General features: G+C 47.1%; 1 protein-coding gene across 1 annotated transcript in view; it reads left to right on the top strand.

The window, feature by feature from the left end:
- The window catches only part of ITGA9 (integrin subunit alpha 9), a 355,639-nt gene that overhangs the window by 282,270 nt on the left and 50,333 nt on the right, over positions 1-23,036 (top strand). Inside the window, exons 20-22 of the mRNA XM_044675555.1 lie at positions 1,645-1,772; positions 7,227-7,335; positions 14,285-14,392. Of these exons, the coding sequence (XP_044531490.1) occupies positions 1,645-1,772; positions 7,227-7,335; positions 14,285-14,392 (345 nt within the window). The remainder of the gene's footprint in view (positions 1-1,644; positions 1,773-7,226; positions 7,336-14,284; positions 14,393-23,036) is intronic.

Consider the following 23,036-nt stretch of genomic DNA (forward strand, 5'->3'; position numbering starts at 1 on the left):
CCCTTCCTTCCTTCCTTCCTCCCTTCCTTCCTTCCTTCCTTCCTTCCTTCCTTCCTTCCTTCCTTCCTTCCTTCCTCTCTCCTCCACTCTCTCCCATGCCCCATCCCTTTGTTCCTTCCAATTGATACTAAGTATTGGTTCCAAATGAGAAGAGAGATAAGGACCAGATAATTAGCGGTTATATGGTGTGCCCAAGATCACACAGCTAGGGAGTGTCTGAGGCCAAATTTGAATTCAGGTCCTCTTGTCTCCAGGCCTGGCTCTATCCACTGAGCTACCTGCCTGTCTCTAGTTTTACATTTCCATCTGGAAACTCCAATAAATGAGCTTTCATCTTACACCTCTGAAGAATAAGTTGCTAAATTCCCAGGAGTCACTGTGTTCAGATAGCCCATCTCCTTGGCACTTGGGAATTGGGATGGTGTTTGGTCCTCTGTGGATCTCTTGGATTAATGTTCCAAGTAATTAAAAAGAGGCCATTAGTCATTCTTGCTGCCTTAAATACTATCCTCTCTACCAGAAACAACCAACAATTTGTCAGGAGGTTGCAAGCTCCCTCTGAGTTATTGTTCGGTTCTTATCTTTGTATGCTCAGCACTTAGCCTAGTCCCTTACTGATTGAAGGGCCTTAATCAATATTTACTATATTGAGAAAGCCCTATTGGGTTCCAGGGTCTAGTGCTTGTACTTCCTCACCCTGAGGGCAGTATTTTGAGAAGTAGCTTCCCTTAACTATGTCTCCCCACATTGTCCAAGCCAGAAAACAAGAGCTTACACATTTGTAAAGACTGGAATTTTGTGTCTCCTTTCCTGGGCATCTGTTTTTGCTATCTTGGCCTCACAGTCTTCTTGAGATGCTTAAATGGGAGACTCAGCAGATGGCAGTTGACCAGAGCTTTAACTAAGGTGGGATGGTTGGGACTCTGTACTGGGGTGCTAATTTTAGAGTTTTTCAGTAGCAAAACCCAACAATTTTGTACTTCCCAGTCTGGTTTCCCGCTAGTGTTTTTCCTTTGAGATCATCTTCCATCTGTCTCTGTCTCTGTCTCTGTCTCTGTCTCTGTCTCTGTCTCTGTCTCTGTCTCTGTCTCTCTGCCTCTGTCTCTGTCTCTGTCTCTGTCTCTGTCTCTGTGTCTCTCTGTGTCTAGCCTCTGCCTCTGTCTCTGTCTCTCTTTCTCTCTTTCTCTGTCTCTCTGTCTCTCTGTCTCCCCCCTCCCTCCCTCTGCCTCAGTCTGTCTCTGTCTCTCTTTCTCCCCTAATCTATCTATAAGTCTTGGATGTATATAGTGAATTACATGAAGTCAATTCTCTATTACAATGTGAACTCCTTCAGGGCAGAGACTATTGTCTCCCTCTGTATCCGTAGGGCTTAGCCCAGTGCCTGTCAGGTAAGGAGTGCATAATAAATGTTTGTTGACTATTAAAACAGGAAGCTACCAGATGGTTTGCTAGGGTGCATTTCCTGGACTCCCAAGGCTGAGAACACAGTTGATACTTTTTTTCTGGGCAGGGTTTACAATCCTTCCCCAAGAGGGGAAAATTCCTGATTTCAGCTCTGTGCCTGAGCTCCAAGGATCAGCCTCCTTCCTTCCTTCCAATGATATCCTAGTATGACTTAGCAGCTAAATCTGGGCCTGTAGTCAGATGCAACAGCATGACCATGTCTCCTTTCTCCAAACCAGTGGCAACATAGAACGCTCTGACTCACTCCATGACAACACTCTCATTCTGTCGGTGCCTCTGGTGCATGAAGTGGACACGTCCATTGCTGGGTAAGTAACAACTATCCAGCCACCCGCTGGATGGTCAACACGTGGCCGTCTTCCAGTGGTCAGTTTCATTCTTCCACGTGCTTCCCCTTTCATCTCGGGGTGCCCCTAGACCTGGAAGGTAGAACTCCCCGAGCCTGGGGGTCTTCCTTATTCCGTCTCCTTTTTTTTTTTTTTTTTTAGCAATAGCCAGCTTAGAACAATAGTCACGGGCAGATCACTTAGATCTTGTAATTCTAGGAACATTCTGTACTCCAATAACTGCCATTTTCCAATCCAAGGTGGAGGCCAGCCATGAGGCCCTACAATGAAAACTACAGTGAGGGGCTCAGGGCTGGAGGTCTAGAGTGCGATGCTCTATGACCAGCCAGAAATGGGGGTCTGCAATAAAAGGCTTCCATTGAGAGACCTGAGGCTGGAGGGCAAGGCCAGATGATCTACGATTGGGCTGGCCTTTCCGATGACCTGAAGCATCAGAGCAGATGTCTGTGCGTTTTCTGCTTAGCCCTGGATAATGTCTCCATCTTATCTAGCCTTTGTTCTGAAATCAGGGGATGATCGTCATGAGATGTAAGTCATTTGTCAACGTGGGCTTCGTTGGACGATGGAGGCTGGGAGGCCCGGGGAGGACGTGTCCTTTGGCTGCTGGGGACGGAGCCCGGAGAGTGAGGAAGGGTGGACCCAGCTCCCGTTTCCACACTCAGGAGGCATGCCAAGGGCACGTGGCCCCGGCTGAGGGAAGTGAGAAGGATCTCTTCAGATCGCTGGTGAAAGGAAAGACCTGCTGAACTCTGGCCTGCGAAACTTGGGCTGAACTCTCGAAAAGCTCAGAGGCTCTCATCTTTCCCAGTCAAGTACTCCTGGGTTGCAGCCCAAATGTTGAAATCCTGCGGAGAGAGCTGGCCTGTCGATGAGACTCCTAAACTGGCTTAAGAGGCAGGAGCTCAGGGTCGACGTCTCCCTCCTGAGAGGCTTTGTCTTCCTGAGATCTCTAACTTGAAGGACGAGTGATGAAGAGGAGAGAATGCTCGGTGAAGAGTCCAGAAGGAATGACCTGGGTTCAGATTGGCTTTTTGATACTCCCTGGCCATGTGAGGATGGGCAAGTCATTTAATCTTCTTTAAGGAGCAGCGAGGTGGCCCAATGGTCAGAGTGCCAAGTGAGAGCGAGGAGGATTTTTTTAAACCCTGACCTTCCATCTCAGAACCATTACAGTATCAGTTCCAGGCTATTGGGGTTAAATGACTTACTCAGGGTCACACAGCTGGGAAGTGGTTGACATGGGATTTGAACTTGAGTCTTCCTTACTTCAGGCCCAGGGCAGTCTCTCAGCCCACTGTGCCACCGGCTGCCTCCAAAGAGAGTTCCCTTTTGGGAGATCATTTTGAATGAACGCTGCTGTTTCTCTCTCACCTTGGCAGTAAGCTGGTGCCCTCTTACTAGCGACGCTGGGCAGGCGGGCCGAGTCTGCTCACCGAATTCTAGCAACCAAACACGTTCTTTAGCTGAAGGAGCTCCTGTGAACTGAGAGGAGAGCTCTGAAGAGTGGCACGAGAAGGTCTAGAAATTAGCTGGGACTCGGCGACCTCTCCTAGTTCCAGTTAGGTCAACCTAGAAACCAACCCAAGCCAACTTCCCTGTTCCAAGGAGAGGAGAGAAGGAGGGAGAGAATGAGGAAGGAGGCAGAGGAGGAGAGATGGGGCCAGAGGGAGGCTCCATCAGGCTTCTCTTGGCATCAGCTGCTTTTTCACTTACCAGGGAGGACAGAGAGAGACCAAGAGACAGAGACTTGCCCAGGGTCACATAGCAGAGAGTCTTGATTTGAATTCAGGAAATGAGTCTTCCTGACTCCAGGCCCAGGATTCCCTCTCTACTTTCTTGCGGCCCTCCTCTGTTCCCACCATGCTGACACCTCCTGCTCCAACTAGAGATAACTAAGGGGGAAAGCAGTTCTCCTGCTCCAAATCCCCACAGCTGGGACATGATCCAGCATCAGTTGTCATCATCCTGATGCCAAAGATGGCTATGTAGACGGCTCCTAACATGCGAGGTGGCGGTGTTGGAGGCTTAATGAACACCTGTTCCAAAGGGCTCATAATCCCCTTTTCTGGAAAGGGAGAAGCTGTCAGTTGAATAAACAAACCATTATGCATTTAAATCATAAAGGCAGCTGGTGGCATATCGGTTAGAGCACTGGTCCTGGAGTCCCGAAGAGCTGAGTTCGAATCCAGCCTCAGACTCTTTTTAGCTGTGTGACTCAAGCAAATCACAACTACAGTTTGCCTCGGTTTCCTCATCATTAAAATGGGGGTCCTGGGGGCAGCTGGGTAGCTCAGTGGATGGAGAGCCAGGCCTAGAGATGGGAGGTCCTGGGTTCAAATCAGACACTTCCTAGCTGTGTGACCCTGGGCAAGTCACTTGACCCCCATTGCCTACCCTTACCACTCTTCTGCCTTGGAGCCAATACACAGTATTGACTCTAAGACAGAAGGTGAGGGTTTAAAAATAAAAAAAATTAAATGGGGATCCTCCTAGTACCTACTTTGCAGGTTCTTGTGAGGATCAAATGAAATCATTTTAAAAAAGAACTTAGCACAGCATGTGACACAAGGGAGGCCCGAAGGAAATGCTTATTCTCTTTCCTTCCCTTCTCAAAGAAGGCAGACATGGCTATCAGCCCAACCCAGGCAGTTGTCAGCTTGCTGGGTATGGAGCCTCAGAAAGTCTAGGTTTGAATCTTAGCTTCTGCCCTAAATAGCTGTGTGACTCTGGCCAAGTCACTCTGCCTCTCTCTATTTCAGTTTCCTCATCTGTAAAATGGGTATCCCAGGAACGCTTTCTCCTTCTCCAGGCTCACGGAAAGTGCTTAAAGGCCTGGAGAAATGTGAGTTTGGGTGATCCAGTTTTTCCTCGTAAGTGAACGTCTCCGCCAAAGTTGCTGTTTGATGCCCCGAAAAAGTGTGGTGGGGAGTTCGAGTCCTTGAAAGCTCATGTTGGTGGCTCAAAGGCAGGTCTGAGCCAGCTGTGGAAGGACTTCAAGGATGGAGCCAGTGCAAGGCTGCCCATGGCTGTCCCTAAGACCTCGCCAAATGAAGTGGCCATTGTGTGTGTGAGTGTATTTGAGTACCTATGTGGACACGTGTGTGGGAGCCCCAAGCCCATGCCGTCGAGGGCTTGTACCCCGAGGGGCACAATCACTTCTCCTTGAGATATCCCAGGATTGACCAATGGAGTTAGACCCACATTTACCTGAGGAAACCCAGTGGTGTACCAGACAGATGCCAGGCTTCAAAACCATGAAGTCCCGGGTTCCAGTCCCATTTTTGACCTATGCTGCTGTGTGGCTCATAGCCCATGACGTATCTATCTCCTCTCAGGGCTTAGATTCAAATTCTCTAAATGGAAAGTTGGGGCTGATTCAGATTAGCGAAGGAGCTTTCTTTCTGGAGAGTTTCCTGCCTAATGCAATCAAGACCTGGATTTTTTGGAGGTGGCGGGCATTAATGTTTCCCTCCTCCGAGATGCCACGACTCCCCGATTCTCCATGAAGGAAACGACTTCCGAAGCCCCAGGAGCCATTTGCTATTCCGGTTTAGAACGGTCAGTTTTTAGCTTTCTGCTGCTGCATTTAGACAAGCGAATGACTTCTCCAGGGCCCGTCCAGGATTCCTCAATGGCCTGTTATGCTGGCATTGGGAGAAATCGGGGCTTCGCTTCCCTCATCGGCTCTGCCATGAGAGGAGACAGGAAATCACCAGCACCGAACCACGGCGTGCGGAAACGTCATCGGATCCCTGACCACCTACCCAGCGCCCGACCTCAGCCCTTCTCCCACAACCCCTGGAACCTCCTCCAGCGGGCGATTTTGGTCTCAGCGACCATCGAAACCTATAATCTGCAGCTCTCCCGAAATCGTGCCGCTGCACTCAGAAGGGTCAGAATTGGCTTTCGCTGGTTTTGCCGCGCACGCAGCGTGGTTTTGAACAGCATCATGGAACAGCTTCCCCGCCGCCCCCCGCTTCCTTCTGCAAATCTTACTAGGCCGGGCCTTGGCTCATGAGCTAGTTTTCAAACGATATTCAAAAGAAAAAGCATAGACTTTGGTCCGTCGGTTCCAAAACAAACTCTGGTTTCTTTTCCCGTTGGCTCGCCAGTGTGGCTGGGCGAGTGGCCTTCGCTTCCGAAGATCGTGCTCACAGCTCAGGTCTGTCGCTTACTAGGCGTGCCAACTGCCTCTTCAGCCTCAACACCTCAGCTATAAAATGGGGGTCATCATATTTCCTGCTTTATAGAATTCGTGTGAAGAGAGCTTTGTCACCTGTCTGGATCTCAGGACGTGGGATTTGGAGGACCCAAGTTCAAATCTCAGCTCGGCTCTTTAGTCTCTGGTAATGCCGGGCAAGTTGCTTAGTCTCTCTGGAACTCCATTTCCTCATCTGTCAAATGAAGGCTTGGACAGATAACCTGAGGCTCCTTTCAGCTCTCCATGGTTTCTCCTGCTTTCCTACAGACCAGGCACAAGTCTTAGCTCTGCTACTTATTATTAGTTGTGCCCTGGGAAAAATCCCCTCCTCTCTGTGCACCTCAGTTTCCTTATCCATAAAATGGGAGGGTTTGACTAGATGCTATGAAGGTTCTTTTGAACTTGAAATCCATGATTCTGGGATAATTCTGGGATAATTCTCCCCCCTCCTAATGGAGTGGGGCAGTTAGGTGGCGTAGTGGATTGAGTGCTGGGCTGGGAGTCGGGAAGACTCACCCATTTCCCTTAGTTCAAATATGGCCTCAGATACTATGTGACTTGGGGCAAGTCACTTCACCCTGTTTGCCTCAGTTTCCTCATCTGTCAAAGGAGATAGAAAAGGAAATGGCCACCTCTCCAGTCTGTCTGCCAAGAAATCGCCTAAGGGTGATGACTGAAAAATGACTGAAAGCCCCCACGACCAGCAAAGTCATTCTAGTTTACAGCTAAAGTTGAGCGCCAAGCTCAGTCCCAGAAGGCTTTGTGGGGAAAGTCCGTTTAAAAAGAATGGCCCGCCTCTCCCGACCCCCGTGCAAAGCTGGGCACTTCAGGGCAGAGGGGAGAGAAAGAAGAGACTATTCAGTGTGATGGCATCCCAGGCGGAAGATGTGGACGGGAGCTTCCTGCTCTGTAAAATGGAGGGTTGGACTGGATGATCTCCAGATTTTCCTTCTCGTTTCACTGGTCTGTGATTAGAAAACAAGAACCATTCGATTGTGAGCAAGAAGGCACCTCCGACATGAGCTCCAATGCCGCTGTTTTTGTAGGGATCTCTGTAAGGAGAGTGTCTGGGTAGTGAGGAGTGAGGGAACTGGGATTCGCACCCAGGTGCCAGGACTCCCGATTTGGTGGGTTTTCTTCTGGGCTGCTCAGTGTTCTATGAATGCCACTGACCCAGAACCCGAGATGACGGGCTTCTCTCATTGTTCTTGCAGGGTCGTGTCCCCCACCTCCTTTGTGTATGGTGAATCCATCGAGACGTCCGGCTTCATTCAGCTGGAGGACTGGGAATGCCAGTTTCAGCCTCTCAACATCACCCTGCAGGTAAAAGCCTCCGGAGTTCCCAGTGGCCCTCTGACAGGGTCTGTCCAGGAAATTGAATTACAATGAGCTTTGTCACTGCATTCACTAGTATTGCAAAATGTTAGATGGATGGGTGGACCAGTTCAACACTGTTGTAGTGCCCAGCGTGGGAATGCTGCCCTCTCCTGGTGTGGGCTGGCAGCCCTCTGGAGTCTGGTCTTGAGAGAGTGGCCCGGACCCCGGAGTCGTCTGTTCCTATGTATCAGAGATGGAATTCCAATGCTGCTCTTCCTGATTCCAAAGCGGCATTACCCATGATGCCTTGCTACTATTCGCTGGTGCTATTTCTGGGGTTATTTTTATTGTTATTGCCCTGATCACTGCTCTTGTGTGGCTGAGCTCCCTTTGTGGCCGATGGAGTTATTTTTGTTGTTAGATAGTGTTGTTATATGTTGTTTCTGTGATTGTTGCCATTGTCATTCACAGCATTGCCTTTCCTCTAGACCAGGGGCCGGCAAGGTATGGCTCTCAAGCCACATCTGGCTCCACCTCCCACCGGCCAGTCCGGGCAGAGCCCCAGGATGTGCCCCAGGGGGCCCTTCAGCCCCCGCCCCATATTCCAGCACCTTCACCTCCATCCTCCTCCTTCCTCAGGCGTTTATGGCTCTCACGGCCAAAAAGGTTGCCGACCGTTGCTCTAGGTGCTACTACTACTACTATTATTATTGTTATTTCAATTCAATTAATTAATTAAGAACATTTGCCCTTAGTTACACGGAAATTGTAAATAGAGTGATTGTTTAGAGTCTACATCTAGGAGTTATTATTACTAAAGTCTTTTGCTGAGGCAGTTTGGTATCAGGACCCGAGAGAGCTGCCTTCAGAACCCGGGAAGCCTGGCCTTGAGTCTTGTGTTGAGAGACTTAAGCCAAAGTCTGGAGCTACAAAGCTCTTCTCCTCGGAGGGCTCCACACGGGAGCTCCCTAGACCAACGGACTCACCCATTCAGTGCCTTTCCCTATCCTTTACTGTTGTGACGTTTGTTGTTCTTTCTGTTTTTGTTGTCGCTCTCGTGGCCGTGCCTAGTGATTTTTTGGTGTGGTGGTGGCTGTCTCGGTTTCCCGAGGGCTGCCCTCATCGTTGCCCTGTACCACATGGGCGGGGGCGATCTCATTTCTCCGAGTTCCCATCTTAGGATGGAAGCTCCAAGAGGTTCTGGGATCCCCGCGTGCCTCCTCTCCTCGCCCAGCTCTGAGGAAGGCCCTGAAACTTCAGTAGCGCCAAAGCCCAGCTTTCAGCTTAGGTCTCTCAACTCCAAGCCCAGTTCTTTGTTCTGAACGTAAATGTGCTCCAGACTCATCGGTCTAGTTTTGTGCCTTTCCTGTAGATTAGGACTTGTTTAATGGCACCTGGACTGTGGCACAGTGCTCTGGGTTCAAACCCTGCTCTTGCCATTGTCTACCTGTGGGATCTTGCCCTCAGTTTCCTTATATGTCAAATAAGGGTGGTAGCAATGGTAGTGATAATAGGAGCTAACAAGTCGGCTTAGTCAGGAGGACAGAAAGCTGGTTCCAGAACCGGACTGGCCCGGGTACAAGTCTTGCTCCCAGCATCTTGGAAGGAGCCTCCCGATGGCTCTCTCAAGCATCTTCCCTGGGCCAGGCACCGTCTGCTCCCCGAGACTCTACATTCCCGGCAGCCGCTCTCTGCACTGCTAAGTGGAGTTTCTTCCGTTGGGGACTCCCCAGCCGATGGAATCACAGTTGTTTTCCCTTCAAAGCTGCTGACCTTCCTATGAGGAATGAAAGATGACAAAGCACTCTGCACACACGAGCTCACGGCGCTATTGTGATTCCCATTTTGTAGAGGAGGAAACCGAGGCTGACAGTGGCTTGTCCCGGGTGCCACTGCTAGGAAGTGTCTGAGGCAGGATTCAAATTTAAGTCTTTCCCACTTCAAGTCTAGGCTCTCTCCACTCCACTGTTCTGTTGTCCATGGAACGGCAGGGCTACTTAATTCACAGTATTGTAGATACCGGGAAAGGGCGCTGAGATCGAATTCTGACATTTCCTCTTGTTACCTCTGGCACGGTGGACGCCTCTCGTCACTTTTTTGGGGCCTCAGTTTCCTTTTCTGTAAAACGAGGAGATAGCACTAGGTGACCTCCAGCCCCGTAGCTGCCCTCCCCTGATCTCTACCTTCTTGACCCCTTTCCTGGGGCCATTCCGGGTTCCCAGATCGAGCTCTGGCCGCCCCACCGGCCTCGCCCTCTTCCTCCTGACCACCAGGTCGAAGTGAGGGATTGGAAGCCAAGGAGAGGGCTGTGGGAGGGCCGGGGAAGGTGGGGGAGGGAAAGACGTCCCGGCCTGGGGAGAGGCCCAAGACAAACATTTGTCGGCTCTTGTAAACCGCGGGGCTCCTTTCCCGCGCTCAGCTCGGCCCCTGCCACCGGCCGGGCAGGGGGGCCCACCTGGCCCTGGCTTGGGCAGCAGAACCTCGACTGCACAGACACCGGCCCAGCCGTCCAGGGCAGCCTTGGATTTATAAGCAGGGAGGGAGGGAGGAGTGTGGCGGGCCCAGGCCCGGCCGCCGAGGAGCCCAGGTGGACGGCTTTTCCCTCCAGGCTCTGCCCGACGGCTTCCCTCCGAGGACAGCGGCTGCAACCGAAGGAGGAGCTGAGGCAGAGGGACAACCCTGGCCCCTCGCCGTCCCTGGCTCGGCCAGCGCGGATCAATATTCCATTTTATGACCCAATAGGACACAATCCTCCGATATTCTGGCACCCACGTGGCAACCTCCATGCGCCGTCGCCCTCAGAGAAGAGGCTGCTTCTGTCCAGTCGGACCATTGGTCTTTCTCTCAGAGAAACGGAACCGGGCCGGTCTGTGTCGGCCCCCGGGTGGCTAGGACTCCTCGTGACCCCATCGGGGGTTTTCTTGGCAGAGATCCTGGGGCGGTTTGCCATTTCCACCTCAAATTCATTTTTACAGATAAGGAAACTGAGGCAAATGGGGTTTAAAAGGACTTGCCCAATCACACAGCTAGTATCTGCGGTAAGATTTGAACTCTGGTCTTTCCGACTCCAGGGCTGTCCTTCTGAGCACCATGGCACCACCTTCTTTCCTCTGTACTAACCTCAAGAATCACTTTTGCCCTCAAGTTCCCTTGTAGGGTTTGGAATGGAGAAGATGCTAGATCGCCACTGGCCAAATGCCCTCCCTTTATAGACGAGGAAACCGAGGCCTGAAGTTACCCTAAATCTTTGTCAGGGGCAGATTCTAGATTTGAATTCGGGGCCGCCGTCTCCAAATCCTGTGCTGGAGCAGTGTATGAGGTCCCTTGGAGGGGAAAGAGGCACCCTCCGCCGAGGCAGGAAATGATGAAAATGAACGGGAGGCTTAAATGTGGACATTTTACATGGAATCTTACACGAAGACCTTCTTAACCTTTTGGAAAAAGTATGAAGAGGAAAAAAAAACCTCCCACAAGTCCCTGCATCAGCTATGATGTCACAGGAGACATTTTATGGATGCTGAACGAATGGAGGATGGAATGAATGCATTGTTTACATATAACTTTGGTTTTGGTTCTTTTTTTTCCAGTCGTGTCTGACTCTTTATGACTCCATTTGGGGTTTTCTTGGCAAAGATACTGCATTGGTTTGCCATTTCCTGTTCCATTTCATTTCACAGATGAGGAAACTGAGGAAACAGGGTGAAGTGACTTGTCCAGGGTCACACAGCTAATAAGTGTCTGAGGCTGGATTTGAACTCAGGAAGAGGAGTCTTCATGACTCTAGACCTGGTACTCTGTGCCCTTTGGCGCCATCTAGCTGCCCCATGCATGAACATACTGGATGCTGAATAGCCGCCCCATTTTGCTAGTCCAAGTTGAGTATTTCCACTTGCTGTTTTTCCTTTCCACACACAGGGAGCTCTTCCAAGAATCCCCAATTGTTTCTCTTCCTTCGGTGTGCTCTTCCCAGCAGGTCCCCGTGATGCTAGGACTGTGTGCTAGTGATCTTCCTTGGCCATCTGCTGTCATTTTTATTGTTTGGGGGGACTTGTTTTTGCTTTTGTTTTTCCCCGAAGGGCTGGCAAGAACAACTCAGCCTCTTTACTGTGACTTGACGATTCCTTGGAACCGAACCAGGGAATGGTCACCCAATTTCCTAATAATGATGAGCCAATACAAGACAGATGCTCGGCCAGATTTTTATCATGTTTAGAGACTTAATCCGCATTCCTGCTTCCTTCTCTGGCTTCCCCATCCTGACCTCGGCCGGTGAATGGGTCAGTCTTCAGTTCCAAGATCCCAGGACTTCAGGGTTGGAAGGGAACTCAGTGGTCATCGCATCCAACATATATGTATAGAATTCCCTTCACAGTTAGTTGGTAGCAGACTAGGGGTCCTCCATTCAGCCTTTGCTCCTCCTGCCTCAGTTTCCTCATCTCTAAAATGAGAGAGCTGGACTCAATGGCCTATGAGGTCTCTTTCATCTCTAAGTCTATGAGGGGAGACTCGCTAGCTCCAAAGGTAGCCCACTGCACTCTTGGACAGCCCTTTTTGTTAAGAACATGTCCTTACAGAGGGCAGCTGGGTAGCTCAGTGGATTGAGAATCAGGCCTAGAGATGAGAGGTCCTGGGTTCAAATCTGATCTCAGATACTTCCCAGCTGTGTGACCCTGGGCAAGTCACTTAACTCCCATTGCATAGCCCTTACCACTCTTCTACATAGTATTGATTCTAAGACATATAAATATGAAAAATGATAAAGGCTGGTATAATAATATAAATTAGTATTTTAATTGAAGCCATGTTGATAGATAAAGTTATCAGACCACGCGATTGTAAGCATTCAAAACTGCCGCCTCCATTTTGTTTCCTGTCTCTACCTCCCAAATCTGCTGGCCAAGACCCTACTAGTAAAGAGCAAGCCTACTGGCAAAAAAGAGCACTCCCTCCTAACCCAGGAGATTTAAACCCTTCCCTGCGTCAAGACGTAAGCCTTCCCAAGCCCAAAAACCAGAAATGGAAACCCGTTGGACCACGGGAAATGTAGTTTGATACATTTCCCAAATTTCACTTTTACAGACAGAAGGTGAGGGTTTAAACAATGTATGTCTTCTTAGAATTGATACTAAGGAATGGTTTTAAGGCAAGTTAAATGACTCACCCAGGGTCATACAGCTAGGAAGTATCTGAGGTCAGATTTGAACCCAGGACCCCCTGTCTCCAGGCCTGGCTTTCTATCCACTGAGACACCTGTCTGCCCTATCAATGTCCTTCTAAAGCCATGGTGCCCTCCAGGACTGAGCCTCGTACTCTAGGGTGGTCTGGGAATGGCCGAGTTCAGTAGGACTCTCACCTCCCCATTCCTGGAAGTTTGGCCTCTCTTAACATAGTCAAACAACTGCCTCCTCTTTCTTGGCTTCCAGATCACACCGTTGACCCAGCCCGAATTTGCAGCCTGTTAGAACCTTCTCCAAAGGAAGGGCCGCTCCCCATCCTCCCTCGTCCGCCGCCCTCGCCAAAGCCCACATTTCTGAGCTTTTCTCGCTTTTCATCTCACGTTCTGAGGTTTCTCTTGGTCTCTTCTCTTTGCTGCCCAAAGCCAGCCTTCCTCAAAGGCCAGCACTGACCGGCTTACCTTTCCCTCCACTATCTGGCTGCACCTTCACCGGCTTTCAGAAACATGGTCAGTCATCTGGGCACGTACCGGCAAGTGGGAGAAGCATGAGAGCGTTCCGAGGGCCACGAGGCTGACGTGGGCTCACTTACTTACTCCAAGTGGTGGACTAGGTTAGGGGAGCTTCGGGCGTCATCCTGGATAGAAAGAAGGGACGAAGGAACCCGTTTTCCTCCTTTCTGCGCATCGGTGAGGAATGATGGCATTAGAATCTCGTACGTGCCGTCCAACACGGAAGCTGTCCATTGGGCTGCCTTCACTCTTCTGGTGGTGGTGGTGTTACAAGCCTCATGGGAAGGGAGGGAGAAGAAAGGACTGGGATGTAAACCACAAGAGGTATCAATAAACCATTCGTTTTGTTAATATTTTAGATTATAGCATGAGGGGGCAGCTGGGTAGCTCAGTGGATTGAGAGTCAGGCCTAGAGACGGGAGGTCCTAGGTTCAAATCCGATCTCAGACACTTCCCAGCTGTATGACCCTGGGCAAGTCACTTGACCCCCATGGCCCACCCTTACTGCTCTTCCACCAAGGAGCCAATACACAGAAGCTAAGGGTTTTTAAAAAATAAATAAATAAATTATAGCATGACAGTAGAAGAGAACAAGCCTGGGAATTTAGGGAGTTGAGTTCCAGGAGACCTCTTTGGGCCTGCCTCAGTTTTCTCATATGTAAAATGAAATGGGCTGAACTAGATCATTTCTGAACCCCAAATCAGTTATTTGCAATTTAGATTTTCTAGTATATCAAGGAAATAAAATCGTTTATAATGGTTAGCAGGAAAAAGGAGAGAGAATCCTTCAAAAAGGGGAGCTGTGCTATTCTGTAGCATTAGGTTTTCTGTTAAACGAAATTTATCTTTGCATCTGGATTCTATCCTTTGAAGGCATGACTTTCTCGGAGTGATTTATAGCAGCCGGAGAGAACATGGCAAATCCATTCCAATTGGAAGCTTATTTTTTTGTACTTAATATAGAATGTGGAGCAGTAGCTAGAAAGCCAGGCTCGGAGTCAGGAAAACTTGGGTTCAAATCCTGCTGATTATCCATACTGACCACGTGTCTCTGGACAAGTCACTTACTTCCCCTGTACGTGCCCAGGCAGCTCCCCAAGATGGTAAGTTAAAGAAAGGTTGCTGATCTGCATTAGAGGATTCAGAGATTACTCCCGAGTGGGTCCTGAGATGGACAAATCACTGATTGGATCAAAGAAACATACCAGCATGTTTGTGAGCGATACTTTCATTGGCTAATATGAATGCGTATTTTTGGAATGTCCACAGGTTTATAACACTGGACCAAGCACGCTTCCTGGCTCGTTGGTCAACTTTTGGATCCCTGACCGGCTTTCTGCTGGAGATGTCGAGATGTTCCTAATCCAGGAGGTGATGGTGAGTTTCTGGGCTCCTGCCCCCTTGAGCTGAGTAGACTTAAACCTCTCCTGGAATGGAAATTTTCTTTCATGTTTCCATCATATCCCTTCTTCCCTCACCCCAAGGCCAGTTAACCACCTTCAATTCAATTCATTTCAACTCAAATCAATTCACTTCATTTCATTCTTGGAATGAATTCAGCTCAGCTTGATTTAAATCAAGTCAGCAAACATTTAATATGTTGATCTACAAGGTAAAGAGAGGAAGTATTGGGCAGCAGTCAGAGAGCCGACCTTCATGCCAGGAAGACCAGGTCCCTGCTCCCATCCATCCTGGCTGTGTGACTTTCGACAAGTTGTGCAACCTCTCAGGGTTCTAGATAATCTTTGGAGACTCTCGGTTGCAGAGAAAATACTCCCTTGTGTTGGTACAGGGATGTTCCTCAGCTGACCAGTAGAGATGTCTAGGTTTGGAATTCTTTTCTTCCCTTCCTTCAAGAAGCTGCATTTTCAATTGGGGACGTAGACTCTAAAGGATCACCCTAGCGCAGATATCAATAGTATGGAAATAGGTCTTGATCAATGACACGTGTAAAACCCAGTGGAATTGCCCATCGGCTATGGGAAGGGGCAGGGTGGGGGGAGGAGAGCGAAAGAACAGGAATCTTGTAACCGTGGGGAAAATATCCTCAATTTATTAAATACAAATTTCAAAGATAAAAAAAATAATTAAAAAAAGAAGCTTGCATTTCCTTTTTTTTTATCATGCAAAACACATTTCTATATTATTCATTTTGTAAGCAAATAATCTTATAAAACCCAAACCCCCAAACATATACTCACATAAACAAGTGATAAACCATATGTGTTCACCTGCATTCTGACTCCACCTGTTCTTTCTCTAGAGGTGGCTAGCCTTCTTTTCCATAAGTCCCTCAGAATTGTCCTGGATCATTGTATTGCCCTTAGTAATGTAAAATTTAAATGACTATACAATAGCTCCAAGTATTATATTTTTATAAAGTTTATTAATAATCAATTGAAGTAGAAAGAAAATAAACTAAAAGAAATAGAAGTTCAAACCTAATTATCTAACAAAAAGTAAACCCACATGTTTATTGTTGATTCTCCTGCCTGGCATAAAACCAGCTTTCCCAACCACAATCAGGGGCAGAGAGAGAAAGGGTGGAGTCACATCAAAATATTTCTTCTTGGGGCAGCTGGGTAGCTCAGTGGAGTGAGAGTCAGGCCTAGAGACAGGAGGTCCTAGGTTCAAACCCGGCCTCAGCCACTTCCCAGCTGGGTGACCCTGGGCAAGTCACTTGACCCCCATGGCCCACCCTTACCAATCTTCCACCTATGAGACAATACACCGAAGTACAAGGGTTTAAAAAAAAAAATTTCTTCTTTATATTAGTATGTCATGTAGATACGTAACTGGGATGCTGGGAGAATGAGTTTTGGGGAGCAAAATTATAATTATACAGTGGTAAAGTCTATCACATTTGATTGCCCCACAATATTTCAGTTACTGTGTAGAATGTTCTCCTGGTTCTGCTTGTTTCACTCTGCATCAGTTCACGTAGGTCTCTCCAGCTCTTTCTGAGATCATCCTGTTCATCATCCTTATAGCACAATAGTATTCTGTCACCATCATATACCACAAGATGTTCAGTAGTTTCCCAATTAATGGACACAGGATTGGAATTCTTGGGATCCTTTGATTTCACCCAGCTCTTTCACATCCTTTATTTTTTATTCCTTTGAAAATTTCTATTTATTTAATTAATTTAGAATATGTTTCCATGGTTACATGACTCATGTTCTTTCCCTCCCCTCCTCCCACCCCCCTCCATAGCCAACGAGCAATTCCACTGGGTTTTACCTGTGTCATTGATCAAGACCTATTTCCATATTATTAGTATTTGCATTAGGATTGCTTAGAGTCTACATCCTCAATCATATCCCTATCAACCCATGTGATCAAGCAATTGTTTTTCTTCTGTGTTTCTGCTTCCACAGTTCTTTCTCTGGATGTGGGTAGTATTCTTTCTCAGAAGTCCCTCAGAATTGTCCTGGATCATTGCATTGCTGCTAGTAGAGAAGTCCATTACATTCGATTGTACCACAGGGTATCTGTCTCTGTGTACAAAGTTCTCCTGATTCTGCTCCTTTCACTCTGCATCAATACCTGGAGGTTGTTCCAGTTCACATGGAATCCCTCCAGTTCATTATTCCTTTTAGCACAATAATATTCCATCACCAACAGATACCATAATTTGTTCAGCTGTTCCCCAACCGAAGGGTATCCCCTCATTATTCCAATTTTTTGCCACCACAAAGAACACAGCTATAAATATTTTTGTACAAGTCTTTTCCTTATTATCTCTTTGGGGTATAGACTCAGCAGTGGTATAGCTGGATCAAAGGGCAGGCATTCTTTTAGCGCCCTTTGGGCATAGTTCCAAATTGCCATCCAGAATGGTTGGATCAATTGGCAACTCTACCAACAATGCATTAGTGTCCCAATTTTGCCACATGCCCTCCAACATTTATTACTTTCCTTTGCTGCCATTTTAGCCAATTTTCTAGGTGACTTTCACGTCCTTTATCAGAGGCTCCTTTGTTGAAAACAGTCCTTAGGTAAAGTTTGAGGTCTGAGCACAACAAAATCCAGTCATTCTGTTGGCAGAGGACACAATACAGAGCACCCATGACAAGGTAGCCAACTCTGACAACCTTCAGAGAGGTCCCAATCACTCCTCCCTATAGTATCTGCTGTTATCTATGGAGCAAGATGGAGGCTGACTTTTTAGTGATACTCCAGAACTCAGCCTTGACCTGTTTTCTTTAAGAAATGAATCACCAGTTACTACATCAGGGCCTTGTATCTTGCCTTATGGGCATAGCATAATTACATCAAAATGCAGGAGGTAGCTAGGTAGTCTAGTGGATTGAGAGCCAGGAGTAGAGATGGGAAGTCCCGGGTTCAAATCTGGCCTCAGACACTGCCTAGCTATGTGACTGAGCAAGTCAAAACTTCCATTGGCTAGCCCTTACCACTCTTCTGCCTACTCAGTATTGATTCTAAGATGGCAGGGAAGGGTTTAATAAATGCACTTTATTAAACGATCTTAGGGTGTGCCTGAGCCTACTGGCCCCCTCTAGCCCCATGTCTATGGGACCTTATTATATAGAGAGGAGAGAGACCGGAGCCAGGACTTCACTGGTACAGGGAATCTCCATGGAGAGACTCTTCTACTAACAGAGGTAGCTCCTTTCTGGGAATCTTACTCACCCGGGGCTCAATGAGTGCATTGCCTGAAGTGGTCACATCATTCAAATTCACATGATGTTTTCTCACTGGGCTGAGACCAAGGACCCTATTGTATATTATTATAACTTTGAACCATGTGAATTCAAATACATGGAACCACTTCAGGGGATTCACTGTTTGTACTTATTGGGACCCAGCTATAATCTTAGAGTGACCTAGAACCCAGACTAATGAAGAGATTTGTCCAGGGTGGCCCAGCCACAAAAGCCAGAGGCAGGACTAGAACCCAGGTCTTCCTGGTTTTGACGTTGACTCTTTAGGTACTCGCTTGTCTTTCTGGCCTTCGTAGGCACTTAATAGACATTTGTTAAATCAAATCAAATTGAATCAGAACTAGATGAATGTGTTGTGCAGAATGGAATGGCATATGATGAATAGCCTCTCCCAGCAGAGAAGGCTGGGAGCCGAAGGTCTATTCAGATGGTGAGTTTGTGAGTGGGATGCATTTATAACTCCTGATGATGTCACAGAAAGAAAATAACTCAAGGCTAGAAAGTAACTGAATAGTGGGAAGAACCCTGTAAATAGTCCATTTCCTGGACCATAAAACCATGATGTCATTGCTCTGTGCAAGTGAAAGAGAAGACCAGGCGTTCTCTATGTTTTCCAGGGTGAGCAGCAGCTCCGAAAGGTGGTAGACAGTTGATAAACATTAAGTGCCTACTGTGTGCCTGTTTTTTTTTTTTTTTTTTTTTTACTACAGTTTCTGTAGTAAATACTGGAGAGGCATAGAAAGGTCAAAATAGTCTTGACTTTTAAGGAGCTTACAGTCTAGTGGGGGAGAGAGATAGCAGACAACTAGGTACAAAAAAGACATAGAATAGGGGCAGCTGGGTAGCTCAGTGGATTTAGAGTCAGGCCTAGAGACGGGAGGTCCTAGGTTCAAATCCGGCCTCAGACACTTCCCAGCTGTGTGACCCTGGCCAAGTCACTTGACCCCCATTGCCTACCTTTACCAATCTTCCACCTATAAGTCAATACACAGAAGTTAAGGGTTTAAAATAATAAAAAAAAAAGACATAAAATAAATTAGAAACAATCAGCAGAGATTGGGCACTAGATTCAAGGGGCATTGGGAAAGGCTTTCTGGAGAAGACGGGATTTGAACTGGAACTTGAAAGAAGCCAGGAAACGGAGATGAAGAGGGGGAAGATTCCAGACATGGGGAACGGTCCAGGAAGGCTCCCAGAGCTGCAGACAGAGAGTCTTGTTTGAGGAGCAGCCAGGAGGCCAGTGTTACTGGATCCAAGAGGATGGGTTGGGGAGCAAGATACAAGACTGGAAAAGTAGAGAGAAGAAGGCGAAATGATGAAAGGCTTCGAATGCCAAATGGAGGAGTTTATATTTGACCCTGGAGTCAACCACAGGGAGCCACTAGAATTTATGAAGCACGGGGTGATGGGATCAGACCTCTAGGAAAATCACTTTGGGTAGCTGAGTGGAGGACTGAAATGTGAGAGATTGGAGGTAGGAGGACTCACCAGCAGTATTGTAATAGTCCGGAGGTGAAGTGATGAAGGCCTGAGCAGAGGGGGTGGCAGCATCAGAGCAGAGGAGGGGGCACTCAGCAGAGATGTTATAAAGGCCTGGGCAACAGACTGGATGTAGAGGATGAGAAAGAGTCGGGAATAGAAGGTGATACCTAGGTTCTAAAAGCCTTGGTGACTGGAAAGTTATTGGCACTAGGGCAGCTAGGTGGCTCAGCAGATTGAGAGCCAGGCCTAGAGACAGGAGGTCCTGGGTTCAAACCTAGCCTCAGACATTTCCTAGCAGTGTGACCCTGGGCAAGTCACTTGACCCCCCATTGCCTAGCCCTTACCTCTCTTCTGCCTTGGAACTAATACACAGTATTGATTCTAAGATGGGAGGTGAGGGTTTACCAAAAAGTTATTAGAACCCCTGGAGTAATAGAATTAGGAAGAGGGTAGGGGTTGGTGGGGAGGGGAGGAGATAATGAATTTGGTCTCAGATATATCATGTTTACATTGTTTAAAGTACCTCTTCTTTGAGATACATAATAGATACCTTCAGAGCTTTACAAGAGCCTCTTCTGACCAAGGTGGGGATAGGGGGAGCCAAGGCTGAAGCTGAAATGCTCTCCTCCCTCCCCCTCCCCAGTGAAGCGCTCTCTCCTCATCTGCCCTTTGTTGGGATTCAAATCTCCACCAGATGCTTGACTACTTTGGAATCTGAATTGTTTGTCTGCTTCATGGATGACAGGGCACGGTTGTTTCCTCAGGCACTTAAAACACATTTATTTCCTCCTGTTCATCCAATGACTGCTTTCTAGAAAGGGCTGGATTGGTTGGAGGTTGAAGACTTCTCTCACTTCATGAAGATGTTGGGGAATCCCAGGAAGCTCTGGACTGCCCAGCTGTGGATTTTAAGCCTGTGTAGTTTCTCTCCATAGAAGTTCAATAGATTGGTAGCTGGACTGAACATTAAAGACAATTGAATTCAACTCTTCATTTTCCAGAGAAGGAAACTGAGACTTGGAGAGCAGAAATGACTTGCTCAGGGTCACCAAGTTAGTAAGTATCTGAGGAAGGATTTGAACCCTGTTATTTCTGAGTCCAAGTCCAGACCCCTTTCTGCTCTGCATCAGTCCTTGCATGTTGTATGAAGAGACATTAATCTTTAAAGCCCATAAACATTTGTGGGTACTTTGGGGGCTTTTTTGTCTTCATTATGCACATAGGATGATTTCAGGTAGTAACTCTTCCTCCTTCCTGCAGTCATCTTTGCTGCAGCAGTCAGAATGTGTCCTTTTAATCATCATCAGAGGCCTTCATGTGAAGCTGGATGATCATGTGTCTTGTTTCAGTAGAAGGGAATTTTGGGGTGTGTGATTTAAACTTAGAGGGGAGCTAAGGACCTTACCAGCTCTGAAATTCTGAATTCTGTGATTTTGTGATCACCAACATATACCACAATTTGTTCAGCTGTGCCCTTTGTGGTGGCAAAAAACTGGAAAGCAAGGGTCTGCCCTTCAATTGGGGAATAGCTGAACAAATTGTGGTATATGTTGGTGATGGAATACTATTGTGCTCAAAAGAATTAAGACGTATTTCACTCATTCCTGAATTAAGACGTATTTCACATATTACTGAAGCCCTCAAAACTTCAGCCTTGATATTTAACACTTGAATTTCTATTAACTCTGGGTGAAGGAATTAAGAGATTTCGTATCTATTGTAATAATGAAAATAAATGTATTGTGTAATAATTAAAATGCTACATGTAATATTTAGAAATTAATTTTGTTAAATAATATTAGTAAAAGTTGTCGTGGTTGCCATTTATAAAATTAACTCATAAGTCATAAGGATGATAGGTAGCTTTTTTTTTTTAATCCTTAATTTTGGTGTATTGTCTTATAGGTGGAAGAGTGGTAAGGGTGGGCAATGGGGGTCAAGTGACTTGCCCAGGGTCACACAGCTGGGAAGTGGCTGAGGCCGGGTTTGAACCCAGGACCTCCTGTCTCTAGGCCTGACTCTCAATCCACTGAGCTACCCAGCTGCCCCCACGATAGGTAGCTTTTAACAATTTTATTTAATATAAATATAGTATAAGAAAAAAATAAGGAAAGAAGTAGAAAATTTACTTCCTAACCTACCACTCTAAAGTCTGGCCCATAGAATTTCAGCTTGCTCCCCAACAAGGTTCCAGCCTCCACTTGGAAGTCCAGTAGCCTCTTCAGAGCAAGAATCTTACCAGCCCACGAAGGGTTTCTTCTGTCCGAGCCACCAATGCTGAATGGAGTAGAAGAATCAGTCCCAGCACCCACACCAAAAGCCCTTGATCTCCTCTATGGTCTCATCTTTTATAGCCTTTTTGCCCACATCCCTTCCTGTCTCTCTGAGCTAGTCTATCACATCTCAGGAACCAGTCAAAGTCTCTCTGAACTGGACTCGTAACCCTTAGTTTCAGGTCATGTTCCTTGGGCTCTTAACCTGTGACCTCAGTTTGGAGCATTCCAGTCACACTAATGGGATCGGTTGGATGAGAAGAAAGTTCATGACCCTGGGAGGAAGGGGTTCCCTTTACACACTATTGACTCACAAAACCTCTTAGATCCCAAATGATGTCTTCTCTTTTGGAAAAATGTGTTGATATTATTGATAAAGTACCTGGTATGATCAGGTGATGGTGCTGTTTGGCAGGGTTTGAAGATTTAAGATAGGGAGTGAAAATGAAAGAAAAAAGTTACTCCCTCCCTCCTCAAGCCACCCTACCTGTGGGAATGTAGGCATCTTCTTGCTTTCCAACTCCTTCATTAGCTGGTATATGGTGCTGTGGTGTAATGTGGTGTGGTGTGACTTTCTCCTGGGTAATTCCCTCCACTACACCCTTCATTAAAAATAGACCCAACTTCCTAAGACAAAGGAGATTGAAAAGAGTGAACCTAACACTGGTGAGTTGCCTTTGAGGGGAGCCTTCTTACACTCCCCAAGTCTCTTTGACTAGGACTCACGGTTTTTGGAGATAGTCCTAAGTTTAGAAGAATTTTCTCTCTGTCTCTCTCTGTCTCTCTTTCTCATAGCTAGGAAGTGTAGCCACCTAAGCTGCCCCAAGAATTATTAATAAAAATGAAAAAAGAAACAAAAATCTTTCATATTGCTCAAGTCCCCATTTTGGGATACAGTGAGAATTCTCATTCAATTAATTGCCTTCAAAATCTAGGCTGAGCTTATGTTCTCTGTCTTGCTTTCTCTTTGTATTAATATCAAAAATCCATTTATTAGTACCCTTCCTCCCCCCATTCCTAGTTATGAGCATAGGCTCATACACTGAGAACTCAAAGAGATCGAAGAAGAAATTGGCTCCCCTCATTTTACAAATGAGAAAACTGAAACAGAGACCTTAAATAATTTTCCCTGGGGTGATCTATCTAGGAAGTGTGTGAGATGGGAGTTGAAGTCAGGTCTTCCTGATTCCAAGTGCCCTACAGCTGCACATGCACAAATCACAAAGGACTTTGACCGGTCATCATTTTATATCATCACTGAGATAGCTTGTCAAGCAGTATGAAAATCATGAACTAAGACCAACTCAAATAAATAGAGATTTATGTAGGAAATGCCTTTGGCTGCAGGCAGAAGGGGATGAGGGGGATTTAACCATACTCAGTTCCTCAGTGGCTCTTCTAGCCACATCCTTTCTTAAGAGTCCAGATGTGCAGAGACTGTGAAATGGGAGAGAGCTCAAGTCACCCTGACACCCTAGTTTTAGTTCCCCATTGCTAAACAATCTCTTTCCCTCTCTTCTCTTCTCTTCTCTTCTCTTCTCTTCTCTTCTCTTCTCTTCTCTTCTCTTCTCTTCTCTT

Source organism: Gracilinanus agilis, chromosome 1, assembly GCF_016433145.1.
Source record: "Gracilinanus agilis isolate LMUSP501 chromosome 1, AgileGrace, whole genome shotgun sequence".
Taxonomy (NCBI): Eukaryota; Metazoa; Chordata; class Mammalia; order Didelphimorphia; family Didelphidae; genus Gracilinanus; species Gracilinanus agilis.